General features: G+C 34.4%; 3 protein-coding genes across 5 annotated transcripts; 2 read left to right on the top strand and 1 right to left on the bottom strand.

Moving 5' to 3' along the window:
• Positions 1-326: 326 nt before the first annotated feature.
• Positions 327-2435, top strand: LOC120250241 (myb family transcription factor MPH1-like). Its single transcript, XM_039259034.1, has 4 exons — positions 327-684; positions 1107-1183; positions 1722-1897; positions 2006-2435. Exons 1-4 carry the CDS (start codon positions 561-563, stop codon positions 2301-2303), a joined length of 675 nt encoding a protein of 224 aa, XP_039114968.1. The 5' UTR covers positions 327-560; the 3' UTR covers positions 2304-2435.
• A 4872-nt stretch (positions 2436-7307) lies between these two features.
• LOC120283467 (probable arabinosyltransferase ARAD1) lies at positions 7308-10196 on the top strand. Its single transcript, XM_039290161.1, has 3 exons — positions 7308-7946; positions 9041-9294; positions 9471-10196. Exons 1-3 carry the CDS (start codon positions 7355-7357, stop codon positions 10020-10022), a joined length of 1398 nt encoding a protein of 465 aa, XP_039146095.1. The 5' UTR covers positions 7308-7354; the 3' UTR covers positions 10023-10196.
• A 179-nt stretch (positions 10197-10375) lies between these two features.
• On the bottom strand, positions 10376-18044 carry LOC120283757 (protein FAR1-RELATED SEQUENCE 12-like). 3 transcript variants are annotated; one of them, XM_039290486.1, is made up of 10 exons: positions 17933-18044; positions 16567-17750; positions 16214-16297; positions 12973-15028; positions 12743-12864; positions 12574-12651; positions 12435-12494; positions 12265-12336; positions 10954-11080; positions 10376-10882 (listed from the first exon to the last, which is right to left on the bottom strand). In XM_039290486.1, the coding sequence occupies exons 2-9, from the start codon at positions 17731-17733 to the stop codon at positions 10955-10957; spliced, it is 3765 nt and encodes a 1254-aa protein (XP_039146420.1). In that variant the 5' UTR covers positions 17734-17750; positions 17933-18044; the 3' UTR covers positions 10376-10882; position 10954. The 3 variants fall into 3 exon arrangements, with proteins under 3 accessions (XP_039146420.1, XP_039146421.1, XP_039146422.1); XM_039290487.1 differs by having other exon boundaries at positions 10376-10775; XM_039290488.1 differs by lacking the exon at positions 12265-12336 and having other exon boundaries at positions 10466-10882.
• Between the last annotated feature and the right edge of the window lie 256 nt (positions 18045-18300).

The following is an 18300-nucleotide window of genomic DNA, read 5'->3' as shown; positions in this document are numbered from 1 at the left end:
GTATGATTTGGATAATATATATATATATATATATATATGGATATTTAGTTTTACCATTGATCAGCGCATTTGGACACAAGAGTTTAATGCATGCAGGAAAGAACAGTTATAAAAAAGAAAGAAAAAGAAAACAACAACATGGCATGTTGGTTTTGGTAGTGTTGTTGTTCCTTTAGGTACAAGTAAGAAGGTTGATTTATTTTATTTTACTTTGTCTTTTTAAACTGGTCCTTTCTGAACTAAGATACCAAAGCTGCTAGCCAGCATTAATTATTATTTTTCTCAAACTTGTAAGGTGGCACAAAATGAAGGACAACCCTACTTTTCCAAAGGTGTGTCTCAAATTTAGGGTTTTGTTCAACCTTTAGGAGGGAAGTGAGCATGTTTTGACTGGACTTGGTCAGAAAAGCCAAATATCACACTCATTTAAAGAGTGGAAGAAGATGAAGGCCTTCTTTAGCTTTGGTGGTGTTAAAGGAAAGCCTTCCAAGTCTTTCAAGGTCGACTTTTAATATCTAGCTAGCTATATATCAAGAAACCCTAGCTAAAAGAGGCAAAAGATGGCAACCACTGGTAGAAGAGGAGTCAGGCAATATAATAGATCAGATGCGCCACGCATACGCTGGACCGAGGACCTTCATCGTTGCTTCGTCGAAGCCATCAATTGCCTCGGAGGACAAAACAGTAAGTTCTTTATTTATCAAGATGATGATGATCATGATAACAAGTTTTCTTTCTTTTTTATAAAGTAGTACTCTAGTTTTGATCATTCATATAATTAAACTGTTTCTGCAAGAATTCTAACAAGTGCAACATGCACTTGAAGTTTAATTTTCTTGCAGAAGAATATCAAAAATTAATTTGTATCGGATTTCTGCAACTTAATTTATTTTCTTTGGTTTTGCATGGCATATATATGTATGTTGAATAAAAAGAATTTAATTTGAAAGAAAATTAGAGAAATTAAACTAAGTTAATGTTTCCAGTTTGAGAGTACTTGATCTTGATTAGAAGTTAGAACAACCAACTATATATTACAAGATTAATATGAATGCAATAAAAGATTGTTATTCTGAATTCTATATATGTTGTACCTGGATGTGCAGAAGCAACTCCTAAACGTATTCTTCAATTGATGGGTGTGAAGGGACTCAGCATATCTCATGTCAAAAGCCATCTTCAGGTACTTTCACTCTTTATTATGATTCTGATAAGTGAATTGTATATATGTGTGTATATATTTAGTATTTAATAATTAATACTCTTACGTAACTGTAACTTGTACATATATCATCTTCATCAATCTTATAAATAAATAATATATATGATCAAGCTGTTTGTTTTGTTCTTCACCACTGAAGTAAATATTAAATTAAATCTGTATACATTTTGACAGCATTAGATTGTGAAAAGGTTTTATTTTCTCTGAGAAGTAAACTTCAATTCAAAAGTCTTTATATCTGAAATTCAATGACAAAGCCATGTGAACTGACAAACAGTGATGTGTCTGTTCTCAGTACTTGAGATTCTTCCACATTTTAAGCAAAGCTTCAAACTAAGAACTTCACTTTTCTGGAAATTTTATGAACTGTATTAATATCTCAGAGTGAATGTGTGAGGGAGAAAGAGACACACCATCAGTAAATATCAACTCATTGTCTGCCCTCTATTTCCTTGCACTGATTAGAAAGATTTCCTTATAATTCTTTGATTTATGGCAGATGTACAGAAGCATGAGCAGTCATCAATCAAACATCAATATTTTCTTATCTGCTGAAGACTTGAACAAGCTCAAGACTATGCAGCCATGCAATTCCAACACTTACAACACAAAATCTCATTCTGAAGATCCTAACATTGTCTCCGCATCCAATCTTGAATACTCACTGTCACAGATGTAAGTTTTTGATGATCAAATTAAGACACTAGCATTATTACTGTTTCATGTATGTTTAAGATTAAAGTTTTGATGATATAGAATTAAATATATATGTTCAATTAACAGATCAACAATTGAGCAAGTTTTGAGAGATTATTGGACAACATCAAACAAGAAGAGCAAAAGAGAAACTCAGATAAGTAAGAGAGAGGATGAACAATGTGAATTGACATTATCATCATTATATCAAAAACATGCTGAATTTGAAGGAGCCAGTGATGGAGGATCAAGCACAGAATCAGAAACAAATAAAGAGATTCATATGTCAAGAAAAAAAAGCAGTAATTCTATTTACTGCAGGAATGATCTTGAGATGGAACATGTAAATTTAGAGCTCACCATCTCAACACCTGACTCTACTTGATTTTGTTTCTATAACAAATTGTGCCTCAGATGACGAAGAGATCGAAGTTCTAATTAATGTTGTGAGCGCATGTAAGGACTGAAATTTTTTAAGTTTTTGCAGTGGTACATATTAGAGTAACTAATAATCTCCATATTCGTTAATTTATAGAATATTGATTTACATATATATATATATATATATATTAGTTTGAGTCTATTGTCCCATTATTTTGAGTTTTTTGGGTTAAATTAGACATAAATAATATGTTCGGTTCATATCTAGCAATTAAAAGAGTGAGAAATAGTAAGCCGTTGTGTAAAATTTACCGTATAGTTTTTATTCTGAGTGAGTGAGAATTTTTTTTTAAAAAAATACCCAAATCTAGATTAATTTTATAAGCCTAACATCTTGATTTTTTTTAAAGCAAGTTGATGATAATATTTTATTAAAATTGATAAGTCATGTTCCTTAAAAATAGAAAGAGATTAAAAAATGTATGAGCTTTTAAAAAAAGATTAAAGAAACTACATAGATATCAATCACACCTTCCATCTTTGTCTTAATAAATAACTTAGGGTTGTAACCTTATCTAGTTTGGTAAGTATCTGGTTTACCAAACTCTAATATGACCCCTTTTTTTAAAAAAAAAATTATTAAAATTTAAGATGAGTTTTGAAATTTGACCCTTAAGTATTGGAAACTTGAACTCAAATATATGTTAATATACTTAAATATATCCATATATATATATATATATAATTGGAATTATTAGTTTATTACCATAATTTAAACAATTTTTTTTATTTCTATATAATTACTTGAAATTATTTAACTGTAATTTTTTAAAGTTAAGAAGCAAATATATCTTTTCATCGAGCATGTGATGACATCTCAATGATTTCAATCTTTCCTATATATGGTAACACCTCAACTAACTCGAAACTTAAGCTTTTTGTTTTTAATATTTTTATAATTTTTTTTTGCTAATCAAAACATTTAACTGAAAGTTCAAGATAGGTATAGTGATTAATCATGGATAAGTTTGGGAATTTAGATAAAGATTATAAACGGGTTTGTGACGGGTTTAGATTTGAAAATTTTTAACTAGATTTGGATTTAATTTTTTTATTATTATTTGCAATATTGCTATCATTGTTATCGTACCATAAGAAATTAGGCCAATGTAGATAATTTTAATTTTTGACTCATTCTTTATTTCTTTTTTTTAATTATTTGAAACGTGGAACTTTCTAATTCATACAATGCTCATCCTCCTTTCAATTAACTATGAACGAGTTGTCCATTCAGTGGACTTTAGCTCCATGGGAACAAACAAAAACAAGATCTTCCACCAACTATATATATATATATATATATATTTTCTGAATAAGCTACAGATAGGTTTGGAGATGCATCAATCACGGTGATTTACTGATCTTCTAAGAAAATCTCCTTACTTTTGCAATTCTACAATTGCTCCCATAGGGGATCCACACACCTGAGCTCGTAAACAGTATTGATAAACACAGTAAACAGTACAAAAACAATACTATCGGGGAAAAATTCAAACTCACGTCTTCCCTTTTACACTCTTGTGTCATATAATTGCCTTTTCAATGATTGATATTTTTCTCAAGGTTGTTAAATGAATTTTTTTTAAGTTATAATGTTAAATGACTATCATTTCTAAAATCTAATTCGTTGACCGGAAAAAAAAAAAAAGGCTAACGGCTGTGTTTGATTGACAACATGGAAAATAGCTGGAAAAGAAAATTTTTCTATGGAATATTTTTTCTGGAAAAATTTTACTTTGAAAATGAAAAAAATAGTCGTTTGATTGGCATTATTTCTAGCTAAAAAAATCAAAAAAATTCAATGGAAAATTTAGATTTTGTTGTTTAATTGCGCTTATTTTTCCACGGAAAATGAAACATTTTCCATGGAAAAAAACCTCATTTGTTGTTTGATTGCATCAATTTTCCTTGGAAAAAGTCATATTTTTCATGGAATTTTTTTAAAAAATTATTAAAATTATAAATAACGCTACATGGAATTAAATCTCCACGGGATTTGTTCACGATAAATTTATTTAAAATATTATCAAGTAATATAATTTATATTTTTTTTGAAAAAAAATTAAAAGAAAAAAAAACTTTTTTTTTAATTTTAAAAGAAAATTTATTTTAAAATTATAAACAACACGTCGAATTGAATCTTACCATCAAAACGCCGTAGGATTTGTTCACATCTGGATAAATTTATTTAAAATATTATCAAGTTATATAATTTATCTTTTTTAAAAACAATTTAAAAGAAAAGGAAAACTTTTCTTTTAAATTTTTAAAAGAAAAATTATTTTAAACATTTCAGTCGCACGTTATTTTTTCACATAGCTCTTACGTTTTCTCTGAAAAACTTTTCCCAGGGTGGAAACAGAAAAAATTTTCCATTTATTTGAGGGAAAATAGAGTCATGTGATAGAGATTGTGGAAAAAATTTTCACCGAATATTTTGGCAAAAAAACAGCCTATTTAGCCCATAGGAAATTTTTCCAGGGAAAAAAAAGGGCAATCAAACACAGCCTACATTCACTTTAATAAATCTGTTTCTTTTTCTTTAATAAATATATGATTTATCTATTTTATTAAAAAAAAAAACTACATTCATTATCTCTTAACTAAACATTAAATTTTAAATCTTATTTACGAATTCCTTCAACCATAGCTAGATTTATATTTTTAATCTTTCCTCATTCCCATGAAAAAATGGTCTATTACAAGTATCCCAAATATGACTAAATAAATATTTTTTTTATAAATTATTAACCCGTATTTACAATATAATAATTAATATTAGATCTTAAAATTGATAATCAAAGGATGTAAGAAACTTTTAAAATAAAATTATTAAGTTAAATAATTATAAAAATATATTTTTTTCTAAAATATTTACTAAAGTAACATTATACCTCTTTTAACACATTTCCATGTTATCCTCTATGCATTAGTCCATGTGATCCTGGCTTTTTGCGCTTCATTTTACCTGATGTATATTATTCGCTTTCTTTTCAAAGTTCTTTGTTTTATAATTATACTTCCTTTTGATCATAATGTTTACTTCTCTAAGTTTTGTTCTTGTTTCATTAAATTTATATATCTGCAAATTAAATATGATATAGGTTCTTACACACTCTACTAAAGTTTAGATTAGTTAATATTAAAAGGATATTGGTGTTTATTCTTTTCATTAAGAATTTTAAAGTTTGATAATCTAATTTTTTTTCTTAAAGAAAAGCAACTGTGATAAAGAAATATGATAGTATTTGTATTGAATATTAACGCTCTTAAACAACACATTACCTTAAAAAGGTTTAAAAAGAAAAGGAAAACTAAAAAATTCTAATTCTATAAGAAAAAATAATTTAAAAAGTTTTTTATTAATCAACACAATAGCTTAAGTTTTTATTAAAAAAGGTTTTTATTGAAATGAAGTATTAAAAAGTATATATGGGTAACTTGTTCATATTGTCAATTAATTAATTAATTAATTAATTAATTAATTCTAGACATGGTTTGATTTATAGAATGAGCTTTTAAAACTATGAGATTAGTACTTTAAAAACCCGGAAAATTTTTTGTTTGGAAAGATTGCAACGGTATAAGTTACTTATATATATATATATATATATATATTGTATTAGCGAATCTAGCGATTGAGTTTGAGATAAACAAGGTTGCTTTAAAAAATGTTTTTAAAAGAGATATTATTTTAATATTTATTTAATTTAACAATATCATTTTAAATATTTCTCAAACATTTTTTTGATTTTTTTAAATTATTATAAAAGTTAAATAAATAAATAAATAAAACGTTGTATGGCCGTAGGGGTATTCAAGTTACCTATGGTGCACTCCAGGAGGTGGTGTACCGCTCCGCTTCAAAGTTGTATGGTTGGTAGAGATATTCAAGTCACCTATAGTGCACTCTAGAAGATCTATAAGTTATTGTAATTGGTATACTTTTGTACTTGTTATTTAACAGCACTTATCGCTCTCATCAAACAAAAAAAATCTGCATTTTCAATACATACATATCCCAAGACAACATAGTTAAAAACATCCTTGGAATTATTGGATGGCAATCAATAGCTTGCCCTCGTCCTGTTTTTTTCACTTTTTATAATTTATGAACATCCAAAAATGACTAAAGATATATAAGTATACATATATATATACAACTAGGGTCGGCCCAACGGCCCTAGGTATAGATGACCAAGGCCTATTCCTAAAGCCCCACAATTTCCCAAATCCCATAATTCATATATAATGTTTTAAAAATTATATTTAAAATTCTTAGTATTATCTTATTCACATAATTATCTATCATGATGATTTTAACTTTATTTTAACTATAAAATTTAATTTATGATAATATAATGTGCAACAAATTTGATGTTTTAATATAGTTTATATTTCTTAAATTATAATAAAAAAATTTTATTTAATATCATCATATAATCCTATTTATATAATTATCTTGAAAATTTTTAAATTTTATTTTAAACTATAAAACTTAATTTATGATAATATTAATCTCCAATAAATTTGGCCTTATAACCCACAATTTTCTAAAGCATCGTTTTTTTAAAAAATTATATTTTAAATTTTTATTTAATATCGTCCTACAATTCTATTCATATAATTTATTTTTAAAATTTTTTTTTTTATCTACAACACTTATAATAATCCCCACAATTTTCTAACGCATCACCATTTATGTTTTTTTTTTATAAATAATTATATTTAAATTTTTTATTTAATATTATTTATATGATCCTATGATTCGTATCTATATAATTATAATTTAAAAATTTTAATTGTTTTTTTAAATTATAAAAGTTATCTTACTTAATTGATAGATGATGATTTTTTTTTATTTTATTATATAATTTATAATTTAATATAAATAATTAAAAAAAAAACATTTATTACAATTTTGAAAGGGTCTCATTTTCCTTATAAGAACAGCTCTGTATACAGCTTGGCCACGAGCAATCGCGAAGATCGGCGATGAAGAGCTCCATCCCGCTGCTCCTCTGCTTCTCCTTCCTCTCTCTTCTCTCTCTCTACCTCATCTCCTCCCAAAACCCTAGGAACCATAACCCTAATCTCCGCCTCACTTCCATGCAGCCCCGGCTCAAGGTGCTTGTTGCCGACCTCCCACGCTCCTTCAACTATGGCCTTCTCGACGTGTATTGGTCCCTCTCCTCCGCTGACTCTCGCATTTCCTCCTCCGATCCTGATCCACTCCTACGCCGTCATCTCTCCACCCGGAGACCCCTCCTGTACCCTGAGAATCCTCTCATTAAACAGTATAGTGCGGAGTACTGGCTGCTCGGCGACCTCGAGACGCCGGCAGAAGTGAGGTCGGCGGCGTCTGTGGCTGAGCGTGTGTTTGATTTGGAGAAGGCTGATGTGGTTTTTGTTCCGTTCTTCGCGACGCTGAGCGCGGAGATGGAGCTGGGGTGGGGGAGGAAAGGGGGATTTGGGAAGAAGGAGGGGAATAGAGATTATGAGAGGCAGAAGGAGGTAGTGGAAAGGGTCAGGGCTTCGGATGCTTGGAAGAGGTCGGGGGGTCGGGATCATGTCTTCGTCTTGACTGGTATGGATCTTGTTCTTAAAAATGTGTCATTTTTAGATCGCTTTTAGATCTCATAGACTTGGATGTCTCTTCATTGATGAATGATCGAGTTTCTTTGGATGTTTACGATGATAAATGTGTGATCTTGAGGTCGTGTTTCTTTATGGTTCTTTGGTTGTTACGATAGTAAAGGTGTGTTTTATTAGCATATTTATATGGAATTAAAGTTGTCTTTTGTTTTAATTATGGCATATTTGATTTTCTTAGAACTGTTTCTTTACGTCTTGTTTCAATTGGCCAATGCTCGAGTTTTCTTCACTAAATAGTATGGATCCTGTGTGTGCTTTATAATTTCTAGTGATGTACTATCTTATTGAACTTTTTTGATAGAAGATATTAAATGGTTTCAGTGAGCTATTTTCCTTTATGTTTGATGGTTTGTGAGTTTGTGTCTCTAAGAGTTTGTCTTCATGGATCATTGCCATTGATTGAGTGCTAGTATCTGTATATCCTCTTAGGTTTAGGGTTCAATATGCATGGTCTTGTGTGATGTTCACCTGAGTTTAGTATGAGAATTAATTTGGGTAATCAAAAAGTGAATATCAATACCAGTAGAGCATATTTTTTCTACCAAAAAACATAACCAAATATGTAAAATAGGATAGGAATGCTTACACACACCTAATGGAATTTATATCCATATGGGTCCAACTTGACTATCACTTGTCTGCTTTTAGTTTGCTTTGTCCATCAACCAACCCTTCTTTAGTACTAAGAAAAAAATAACTAGATGTCATTGCTAGTTAAATCTGCCTTCTTTTCTGATTTTAGTCAACCATGCTATGCTAGAATTTCTTCCTGAGTTTAGGGATGTGATTGAAGGTAGCACTGGTCATTAAGCTGAATGATAAATTTTCAAATTCAAAGTTGATAATACAATTATGGATCTCAAACATTTGTTTGTTTTTTTTTTATTATTATTTTTATTGTGAAATAAAAGTTGTTATTTGATGTTTATGGGTGTTGCAATTTGATATTGGGTCTGTTTTATAGCTGCTTATACTTCAGCCTCTGGAATGTCAGGTTGTGTTTAAACTTGAAGCATTCTTTGACAGACCCAGTTGCAATGTGGCATGTTAGAGCTGCGATAGCTCCTGCCATTCTTCTGGTGGTTGACTTTGGCGGATGGTATAAGATTGACTCTAAAACATCTGGTGGTAACTCTTCACATATGGTTCAACACACTCAAGTGTCATTACTCAAAGATGTGATTGTGCCTTACACTCATATGCTCCCAAGGCTTCATTTATCTGATGATAAGCATAGGCACACCCTTCTCTACTTCAAAGGGGCTAAACACAGACATCGGGTTAGTTTTATGTCTCTAATTCAGCCTATGCCTTAATTTTGTCAAACAGATCTGTTAAACCAGGAGACAGGCAATTTTATCTAAGCAGTGAAGCCAAGATAATTTTGTGTTACATTTTCCGTACATTATTAAAGTTTTCAATAAATTTGGACCTTCTTCTCCTCTGAACGTTGCAGGGAGGGCAAGTTCGTGAAAAATTGTGGGATCTGCTGGTTAATGAGTCAGATGTGATTATGGAAGAAGGTTTCCCCAATGTAACTGGCCGTGAACAGTCCATACAAGGAATGCGAAACTCAGAATTCTGCCTGCATCCGGCAGGAGACACACCAACCTCATGTCGCCTTTTTGATGCCATTTCAAGTCTCTGCATACCAGTCATTGTTAGTGATAGCATTGAGCTACCATTTGAAGGAATGGTGGATTACTCTAAGTTTTCCCTTTTTGTTTCCGTCAACAATGCCTTGGTACCAAAATGGCTGGTAAATTATTTGAAGAACATATCTAAGGCAGAAAAGGAGATGCTACGCCAGAATTTGGCTCAAGTTCAGCCGATATTTGAATATGATAATGGCAGTCCAGGTGGTATTGGAGCTGTACCTTCTGAAGGAGCTGTGAACTACATTTGGAGAAAGATTCATCAAAAGGTGCCTATGATTAGAGAAGCAATCATCCGGGAAAAACGGAAACCTCAGGGTGTGTCTATACCTCTGCGTTGCCATTGCACATGACAACTAGTTCCTCATCCTTTCATCCATATCTTGTTATTCATGCTCTGTATTCCTGATTTTTTACTTTTTGCTTCATACACTTTGACATGCTTTTTAAAGTCTATTTAACGAAATTGCATGTTACTTGAGAGGAATTATTCGAGTTTGTTGAACTTGGAGAGTATCTCACATTGATTTGTTATTGTGGATTTATTGAAATTGTTACAAAAACTCCAGTTAATTGTTGAATAAATTATCTTAGGAAATAACCCAATTATGTCCTGCAAAATTTCATTAGAAATTGAAACCCTCCGCCAAATGAATGTAAACAGCTAGTCAACGCAACATCACATACAAGCAAATTGAAACTGATATGATAAAAAGAGACATTAAGTTGATAATCTGTGAAAACGTTTAGTATAATCACTCGCATTATTAGGAAAACAACAGGAGCACAACACAAATGAAAACCAGAAAATTACATCTGCCAAAATATGTTACAATGTAGTGCAAAATTTATGCAGTTTTACAGCCCTCGCAAACCCATTGCCCTGTACACTTAGTTCTATTTAGTTGAATCATCAGCAATCTCTCACACCTGTATGTACATTATTTGCTATACTGAACTTTACTGGCTACAGAACTTGGGATTGTAGATGTGCCTGGCACGGGGATCCCTTATAAACAGGCTTTCTCATAGTCATGACAAATCCGCATCGGAGTGACGAACATATAACAGTGTGGACCTCTGAGCAATTTGCAAATCCAAGCCTCCTATTAAACTAAAACAGGCTAAGTGATCTCCCAAGGGAACCATGAATAATGGAAAAGGCTTCATAATTCACATTCCAACACACTGATCAGGGAACCAGAGGTAAGAACTGTACAAAAAAAAGGGTAAAAAACTTTGATTTTGCCTGTTCACATGATTTTAGGTAAATACAGCACTTACATCAAAGGAAATCCCAAACTGGAACAGCACAATGCCCTTGGTCACCGGTCTGGTGGTCCAACTGAGGATTGCCGGCCACAAATTGCAGGGAGTGCATGTCAGGAGTTGGGAAAGGCTGAACAGCAGTCTGGAGTCATCAAATTAGTGAAGTTCAAAGTAAATAAATAATCTAATGGGTAAAACATTAACGAAGATTAAAAATCATCAACAACGATTTCAAATTTTAGTTTGAGACAAAACTACCTTTCTACATCATTTGAAATAAGGACAGCTTTCAATACACACACGCACGCACACACACAAAAAATATTATGATGAACATTTCCAACCAAAACTTCTACAGTATTTTGGCCTCTTCCAAGTGTTATGGTGGTGAACCTGACATTTGCCGAGGAGGCAGAACCCAACATTGTCAAATGCCTCTCAGGCCACAACACCTTGTCGATCTATTTTGTAGTATACCTAAAAACAATGGAGTTATTGCACTCGTGTGGGAATTAATTTGTCTCTTGGGTGCACTTCTCATTGGTAAGTATGAAAGTTTTCTATCATGTGATTTAAACACTCGTTAAAGATACACTCTCAGTTTAGTTAACTTCTTACTACATCTGCTCATCAACATTATTCACCAGAAACTAGCCTTTGCTTTTGTCAGTTTCTGTAGATCCAAATTCAAGACATCAGCATCCCCCAAATGCATCATTTGAAGTCCATGCTAAAGAAAAATAGAAAGATTCCACTTATGAGTTGTGATTAAATTGTGAAGAGGAAGCGCAGGTGTTTAATTGCTTCATCTCCATTGTTCTCCATTAAAATAATACACATAAGAGTTTGAATATGATTTATGGCTACAAGAACTTCAAATTTTCTCATGTCAGATTATTTCTTAATCTAATCAACTGTGCAATTTTTGTTCAAATTCAGTCATAATGGAATTACTTATCTCTGTTATGGGAGAAGTAGGATGAATTATTATACAATCTGTGTGCATTCAGTACAAGGATAATTAAATTAGTAACACGATTTAAAAGGAATATGAAAAAAAAATACATGTGAAATTAATTGTCTGACTTTCAATTCCGAAAGCAAACAAATCTAAAGAAATAAAAAATGTAAAGTTCCAAAACTACCTTTTTTATTGAATTTTTTAATATTACCCTGAGCTTTGCTTTGAAACATTTTATTTAAATATATTTTATTTTTACTCTCCTTTCTTTTTACATAAACCTATGGATAATAAACAAAATTTTAGAAATAAAATATTGTTTTAAAAATAATTTTATATACTTTGTAAACAGTGAATGTACTGACCATAACTGATACGCCAATTAGATCAGTTGCCTTTGTTAATTCACTGAGTACTATCTGTGAGAGGCTTGAATCCTGCTATTGAAAAATGCAGGTTCAAGCCAACTGTCTGGATAGGTTTTTTTCCCCATTAAAACCACCCTTTAAAAAATTACACTTCACTTCATGGTTACCTGATTTAAGTGAGCTCCACCATGGAATGGTTGTTGCTGTAAAGCAACTGCAGAAGTATCCTGAAATAAAAACAAGAATATATCTTAATCATTCTGCCAATAAAGCCTCATGGAACATGTACCTAATTTGACAATTCACCTGATTAAATTGAGTCATGGCGTGAAAACCTTGAGTAGTGCCAAGACCAAACTGATGATGACCAGGAACATAAGGTGCCTGGCAAAGTTACAAAAGCAAATATGGGGATTGGTTTAATCATAAAGAACTAATATGAGATAATCAATTATTGTTGCATGAGGATACGGACCTGCATAAAATGGCTCGATGTAAGAAACTGATTAGAAGGTATCCTTGGTTGCAACGGAATGCTATCCAATGTCACAGGTTGTTCGACATCTATTGTTGAAGTTTCCAGCTCATTAGACTGACCTGATATTAATCACGTAGAAAGTAACAAATTATTCTGAAAGATGAATAATCCTTCCATAATAAGCATATGACAGATAAGTAAACAGATCTAAAATGATTGGTGCCAACCATTTTGCCCTTTTTGCCTTTTGCTTGGCTCAAGTACACCATGGGGCCTTCGGCGTACCACTCCTTCCTTCTTTTTTCTTCCACTGATCCTCTGGTTTTCATTATTATCATGGGAAAAATTTGCACTTCCAACAACCTTTTGTGGTTGAGCCTTACTGTTGTTGGGTGGCAAAGTTTTCTCCACAAGTGCTGTTTGGAGTATTGTTTCCACTTGTTCAAGTACCTGATCTGAATGGTTAACCATTAATGCAAATGCTTCTGAATTTTCTGAAGCCCTCGCTGCAATTTTGTATAATATGCGGCACAAAGAGCTATATCGTTGTGATACAGATGAGCTCAGGTCACCATCAAGTCCAAATTCATGATTCTCTCGCATGTTCTCAACCTTTGCATCTTTTCTCCATCTCTTCAAAATGAACTGTGGTGGTAGCTCTTTGATGTTCTTTAAATCTAACACCTTCAGCACATGACAACATTGTATCCCAACATATTTGAACTTGTTACAACTGCATGTGACTGACACATTTGATGAGTCAAATCTGACAATGTGTCCTTTAGTTTTCTCCCTGACAGTAACTTCATACTGAGATAATGTACCAACTTCAACACGAATAAAAACCACACAATTCATGAACAGATCAAACTCCCTTCTGAACATGTCAAATGCTGCCGGTGTGTAAGCACTGGCGGTTTGCCACAGTAACTGCAAAGGGGGTATTCTTTGTGTAGTCTGATTTGCATGATAATCAGCTTCTATTTCTGCACTGCGTCGTTCATCCAATAATTTCTCATATTCCTTAAAGAAGGAAGATAGATCTTTCTCCAGGCTCAAATGTTCTTTAAGCACATCTTTCAAGTTCTCACCTCGAAGTGTATATTCCATGTCACCACAAAATGCACCTCGACCATATACTGAAGCCCATTTTTCCTTTTCACCATATAGCTTCGCCAACCATTCATTGCCTTTAAGATCGTACTTATCTAGCATCATATTCCATGCTGAAACAAACTCATCTTCCTCCTCAAAATCATAAAGACATTGGCTGAAATCGTGTGCAAAAGTTTCTGAATCCTGGACAGTATAATTTAGGAGTTTGATAACATTCTGATATAAGTGCCATAGGCAAAGACGTTGCACTGTACCTGGCCAAACAGCAGTTACAGCATCCATCACTGCAGCACATTGTTCCATCAATATTGTTTTTGGATTTTTCCCACACATGGCCATCTTGAAAGTCTCAAATAACCACTTAAAAGATTCTACACTTTCATCATAAAGCAATGCCGCACCAAAAATTATAATTTGCTTGTGATGATTTACGCCAAGAAACAGTGCAAAGGGCCTGCCGTATTCATTCATTTTATATGATGTATCAAAACATACGACATCACCAAAGTAGTGATAGTCCATTATAGATTTTGCATCTGCCCAAAAGACATTGGTCATTTGATCATCTTCATCAACTTGGATGGCATAGTAGAAGGATGGGTTATCACCTTTCATCTTTTGCAAATATGCCAAAACTGCTCCAGCATCTCCCCTCCTCATCTCTTTCATTCGGTTAGACCGGACATAATTCTTATAACCAGTAGGAATCAGATTAGAACTTTCGCAACCTGGTTGAGCCTTAACTGGTAGCTTCTGTGACCTCAATAGTTGTATGTCTAAAGGCGCAGCAAGCTGATGATTATGGTCTGGCACAAACTCTGTCACACGATATTTGTTGCTGGAGGTAATTTTAATAGCCATGCGAGCAGGACAACCAGTTCTAGTTTCAGGCCTAGATCTCTTCCCCTCATTCTCAACATTTTTTGGACGAAAGCCCTCTCGTGAACATACATACACCCTTGACCTAGTAATGTTTTTTGAAGATTTGTCCCACCACCCTTTGCGGACACTGAATCCAACATTACCAGCATAATTAACATAATACTCATATGCTTTATCTTCATTATCAAAGACCATGCCAACAATAGGCACACCTCCAGCTTTTACAATATCTTCGGCAGAAACTTCTGCCTCATCTTCAGTGGTTTCTTCTAGCCTGTTTGAAGGCTACAACAACTTATCAAGTTCAGATATGATCAGCACTATTAAATCACAAACACAATATGAATTCTCACACAAGAATATGCCAGAGCAACAGCAAAGCTATTGATGCATGAATGCAGAGTTGGACAAAAGTAAGAGGTACCCACCATGCGTAATAAATATAATTGACTTCAAACTTATTTTCTTTTTGGTTTGTTGTACAAGTAAAATCTAGTTAATAAGCATGCTAGCAATTAAATACCATGAAACTAGTAGGTTTATAATAACATATCATATATTTGCCTTCCATGTTACAGATCAATAATCATATCATAATGCCTGCTCAATGGCATTAAAAAGCAGGAGTTTTCTGTCAAATAGTTTTTTTTTGCTCTTCTGTGTTTCGGTATCCCTCCATTAGGCGTTAAATGGAAGCATTCACAATATGAAGATGCATAAGAGATGTGAATACAAACACACCCCATCTTTACTTTACAACACCAGAGCTGTGGAAGTACTCAGGTTACCAGTTAGTTATCACGTTATCATGGGAGTGGCAGAAACAATGCTGTCCATATCATTAAGCAAAGACAGATGGTTTGGTTCCTTATTCAATATTTGCGTCCAGTATCCTCCCCAGTCAGAGATTCTATCAGTAATTAAGGATATTGTTTGTATTCAATTTCTGGCAGGTCTTTTAGAGGCTGTTCTTACTGGGAAAAGGATAAGTCCTACAGCTCAAGTGAAATCCTACAAAAATGCAAAATAGTGCAGCAAGAAAAATCCTTATGCATTTGCAGTGTTGTGAATCAGCACATAGTGCATCACCCAGAAGGATCAGCATACTTTTAAGGTAGCCATAAAAGACTTAATTGTTCTTCAACAGCAAGCTGATAATTTTGGGCCTTTGACTAGTCACAACATGTCCAATGTAGAACCTTACAATTGGTGATCTTGCAGCTCATTCACAAAATACATGGAAACTGATACAAGAAAGGCTGATTACTCAATGCCTTGAATGATAAATATGAATAAGTTTGATACTTCAGAACTTGAAAACATTTGCTTAACCACCCCAAACAGGGGTTTAATGTCTTCTGGGTGATTATGAAATGACTGAAAAAAACATTACCACAGCATATTCTCTCAACAATTTATAGCATGCATGGAAAAAAATGAGTTCAAGTCATCAGGGAGAATAAGAGATACCTGTGTTTCCAACTCTTCTTTACTGAGAAATTTTCCACCAATGCCACGCTGCCGCCTTTCTGCAAGAGCTTGCCTTGAGGGTATCTGAAAGAATCAAGATCATTGAGTATCCCTTTCAACATAATAATAATAATAATAATAATAATAATAATAATAATAATAATAATAATAATAATAATAATAAAACACTTAGAAACCAACTATTGGTGATTTACTCCAGCATAATTCAATTTGCCTGCTCAACACCCTGTATCAGAATATCTAATCCACATATCACATTCCAAGATACAAACAAGATACACTGAGAATTTCAGATTTTTCAGTAAGAGATGTGTAAAGTTTCAGTGAATTACCTTAATAGACCTATCTACTGCCTGCCGGCCATTCCGCTTCTTCATGTACTTTGAAATGATATCCCTCCTCTCCTCATGTGAGTATCGTGACACTCTAATGCCTAGCTCCCTCAACAATCGTGATTGTCCAGGATTACTCACCAGTGGCACTTTTCCACCCTCCTTATGCTTCTTATGATCACCTTCCCTCTCCCCCGGCTTCTTCACCGAGTCCTTCTCCTCCACTTCCCCTTCTTTCTCAACCAGCCCCACATCTTCCCCTGCTGAGCAGTCATTGCCCTCCACCACCAAAGTTCCTTCCTTTGGACTCTCATCTGGAATCACCACCAAATCACCTTCCTTCAATGGTTTTGGAGCAATTTTTCTATATGGCATGTGCATCATTCTCTGCTTTCGTTCCACCTCCTCAGGGTCTGGTTGCTGCCGCTTAGAGGGTGGATAGCTTCCTTTCGAGCAATAAAACCTCTGCATCACCAAAGTCCGGTTATCCCTTGACCTCCGGCCAGCCCCAGTCTTGCACTTAAACCCCATCTTCTCACTATAAGTCTGGTAAAGCGCCTTCGCCATTGAGATGGACTCAAACTCCATCCCCACCACCGGAATAACCCCTGCGAGAGTCCCAGCAGGGTCTACTGGCGGAGAGAGCGTGTGAGTGTGCTCAACCACAAACCTCGCGACAGCCCACCTACCCGTGGTCGTTCGTATGACCTCCATGACAGCCCCACATCCCTCCACAGGTGAATCACCTCCCGAAGCGGCGCCATTGCTAGTGGCTGTCGCAGCATTTATGTGGCTCATATGGATGTAATTTCGCATGATGTAGGCGACCCGCAGGGCATACTCGTTATAGAACGTCTTTCCGCCAGCTGACCCAGGGTCCGCCACCGGTGGCGGTAGCGGTAGCGATGGCGGCAGCGGCGGTGGCAGCGGTGGAGGAGGAGGAGGAGGGGGAAGGGCTGAATCAGACACAGCAACAGTAATTGGGGTTTGATCGAGGGTTTCGCCCCCCGGACCAACTGGGGGGATTTCCTCTGGTTCCCCGGGTTTCTCCTCGCTCTTCTGAGCTTCTTCAAGCTCTTGATCGCCAGGGCCATCGCAATTCTTCAGGCTATCCTCTTCGTCCAGCTTCACCTCCTCGTTGTTAGAGATCTCAGAGATCATCACCATTTCCGAAGATTATCGAGCTGAATCAAAGCCCATGGCGACAAAAAAAATTAAATAAATAAATAAATAATTTTAGGAAATCGAACTCGAATTGAGTAATTAAAACCCTAATTAGGTTACGATTCCTTCCCAAGAGGAGAGGAGAAACCCTAGTTTTTTTTTTCTCAAAAATTAAAAAAAGTGAAAAAAAAAAAATTCTCACAAAATTTCAAATTTGGAAATTTGGGGATTCGCGGGGCGGGGGAGCTCCGGCAGTGGACGCTGCGAGCCACGGAGCAGCGGCGTAGCGATCCTGGGGTAAAGGAAGGAGGATTTCCTCCGCGGAACAAGATAGTACTCTCCGTCAACGAGTGGACGGATGACACGTACCCCACGGTGCATCTGGGACCCACCGTGGAAAGCCGTTGCGTGCTTGGTCACGTGAATTGGTTGGACGTGTCAATCTCTGTGTCGCTGACGAATTGATGTGGGATTTGCTGTTTGGTATTGAACAGGATCCAGCTATGCACCGTTTGATCTCCGCACACGCAACAGTGGTTGTTGAAGGTCTTGTGACACGTAATACTGGTT

The sequence above is a fragment of the Dioscorea cayenensis genome, chromosome 19 (assembly GCF_009730915.1).
Source record: "Dioscorea cayenensis subsp. rotundata cultivar TDr96_F1 chromosome 19, TDr96_F1_v2_PseudoChromosome.rev07_lg8_w22 25.fasta, whole genome shotgun sequence".
Classification (NCBI taxonomy): domain Eukaryota; kingdom Viridiplantae; phylum Streptophyta; class Magnoliopsida; order Dioscoreales; family Dioscoreaceae; genus Dioscorea; species Dioscorea cayenensis.
Note: the sequence above shows the minus strand (reverse complement) of the source record. Positions and strands in the feature narration are given on the sequence as shown.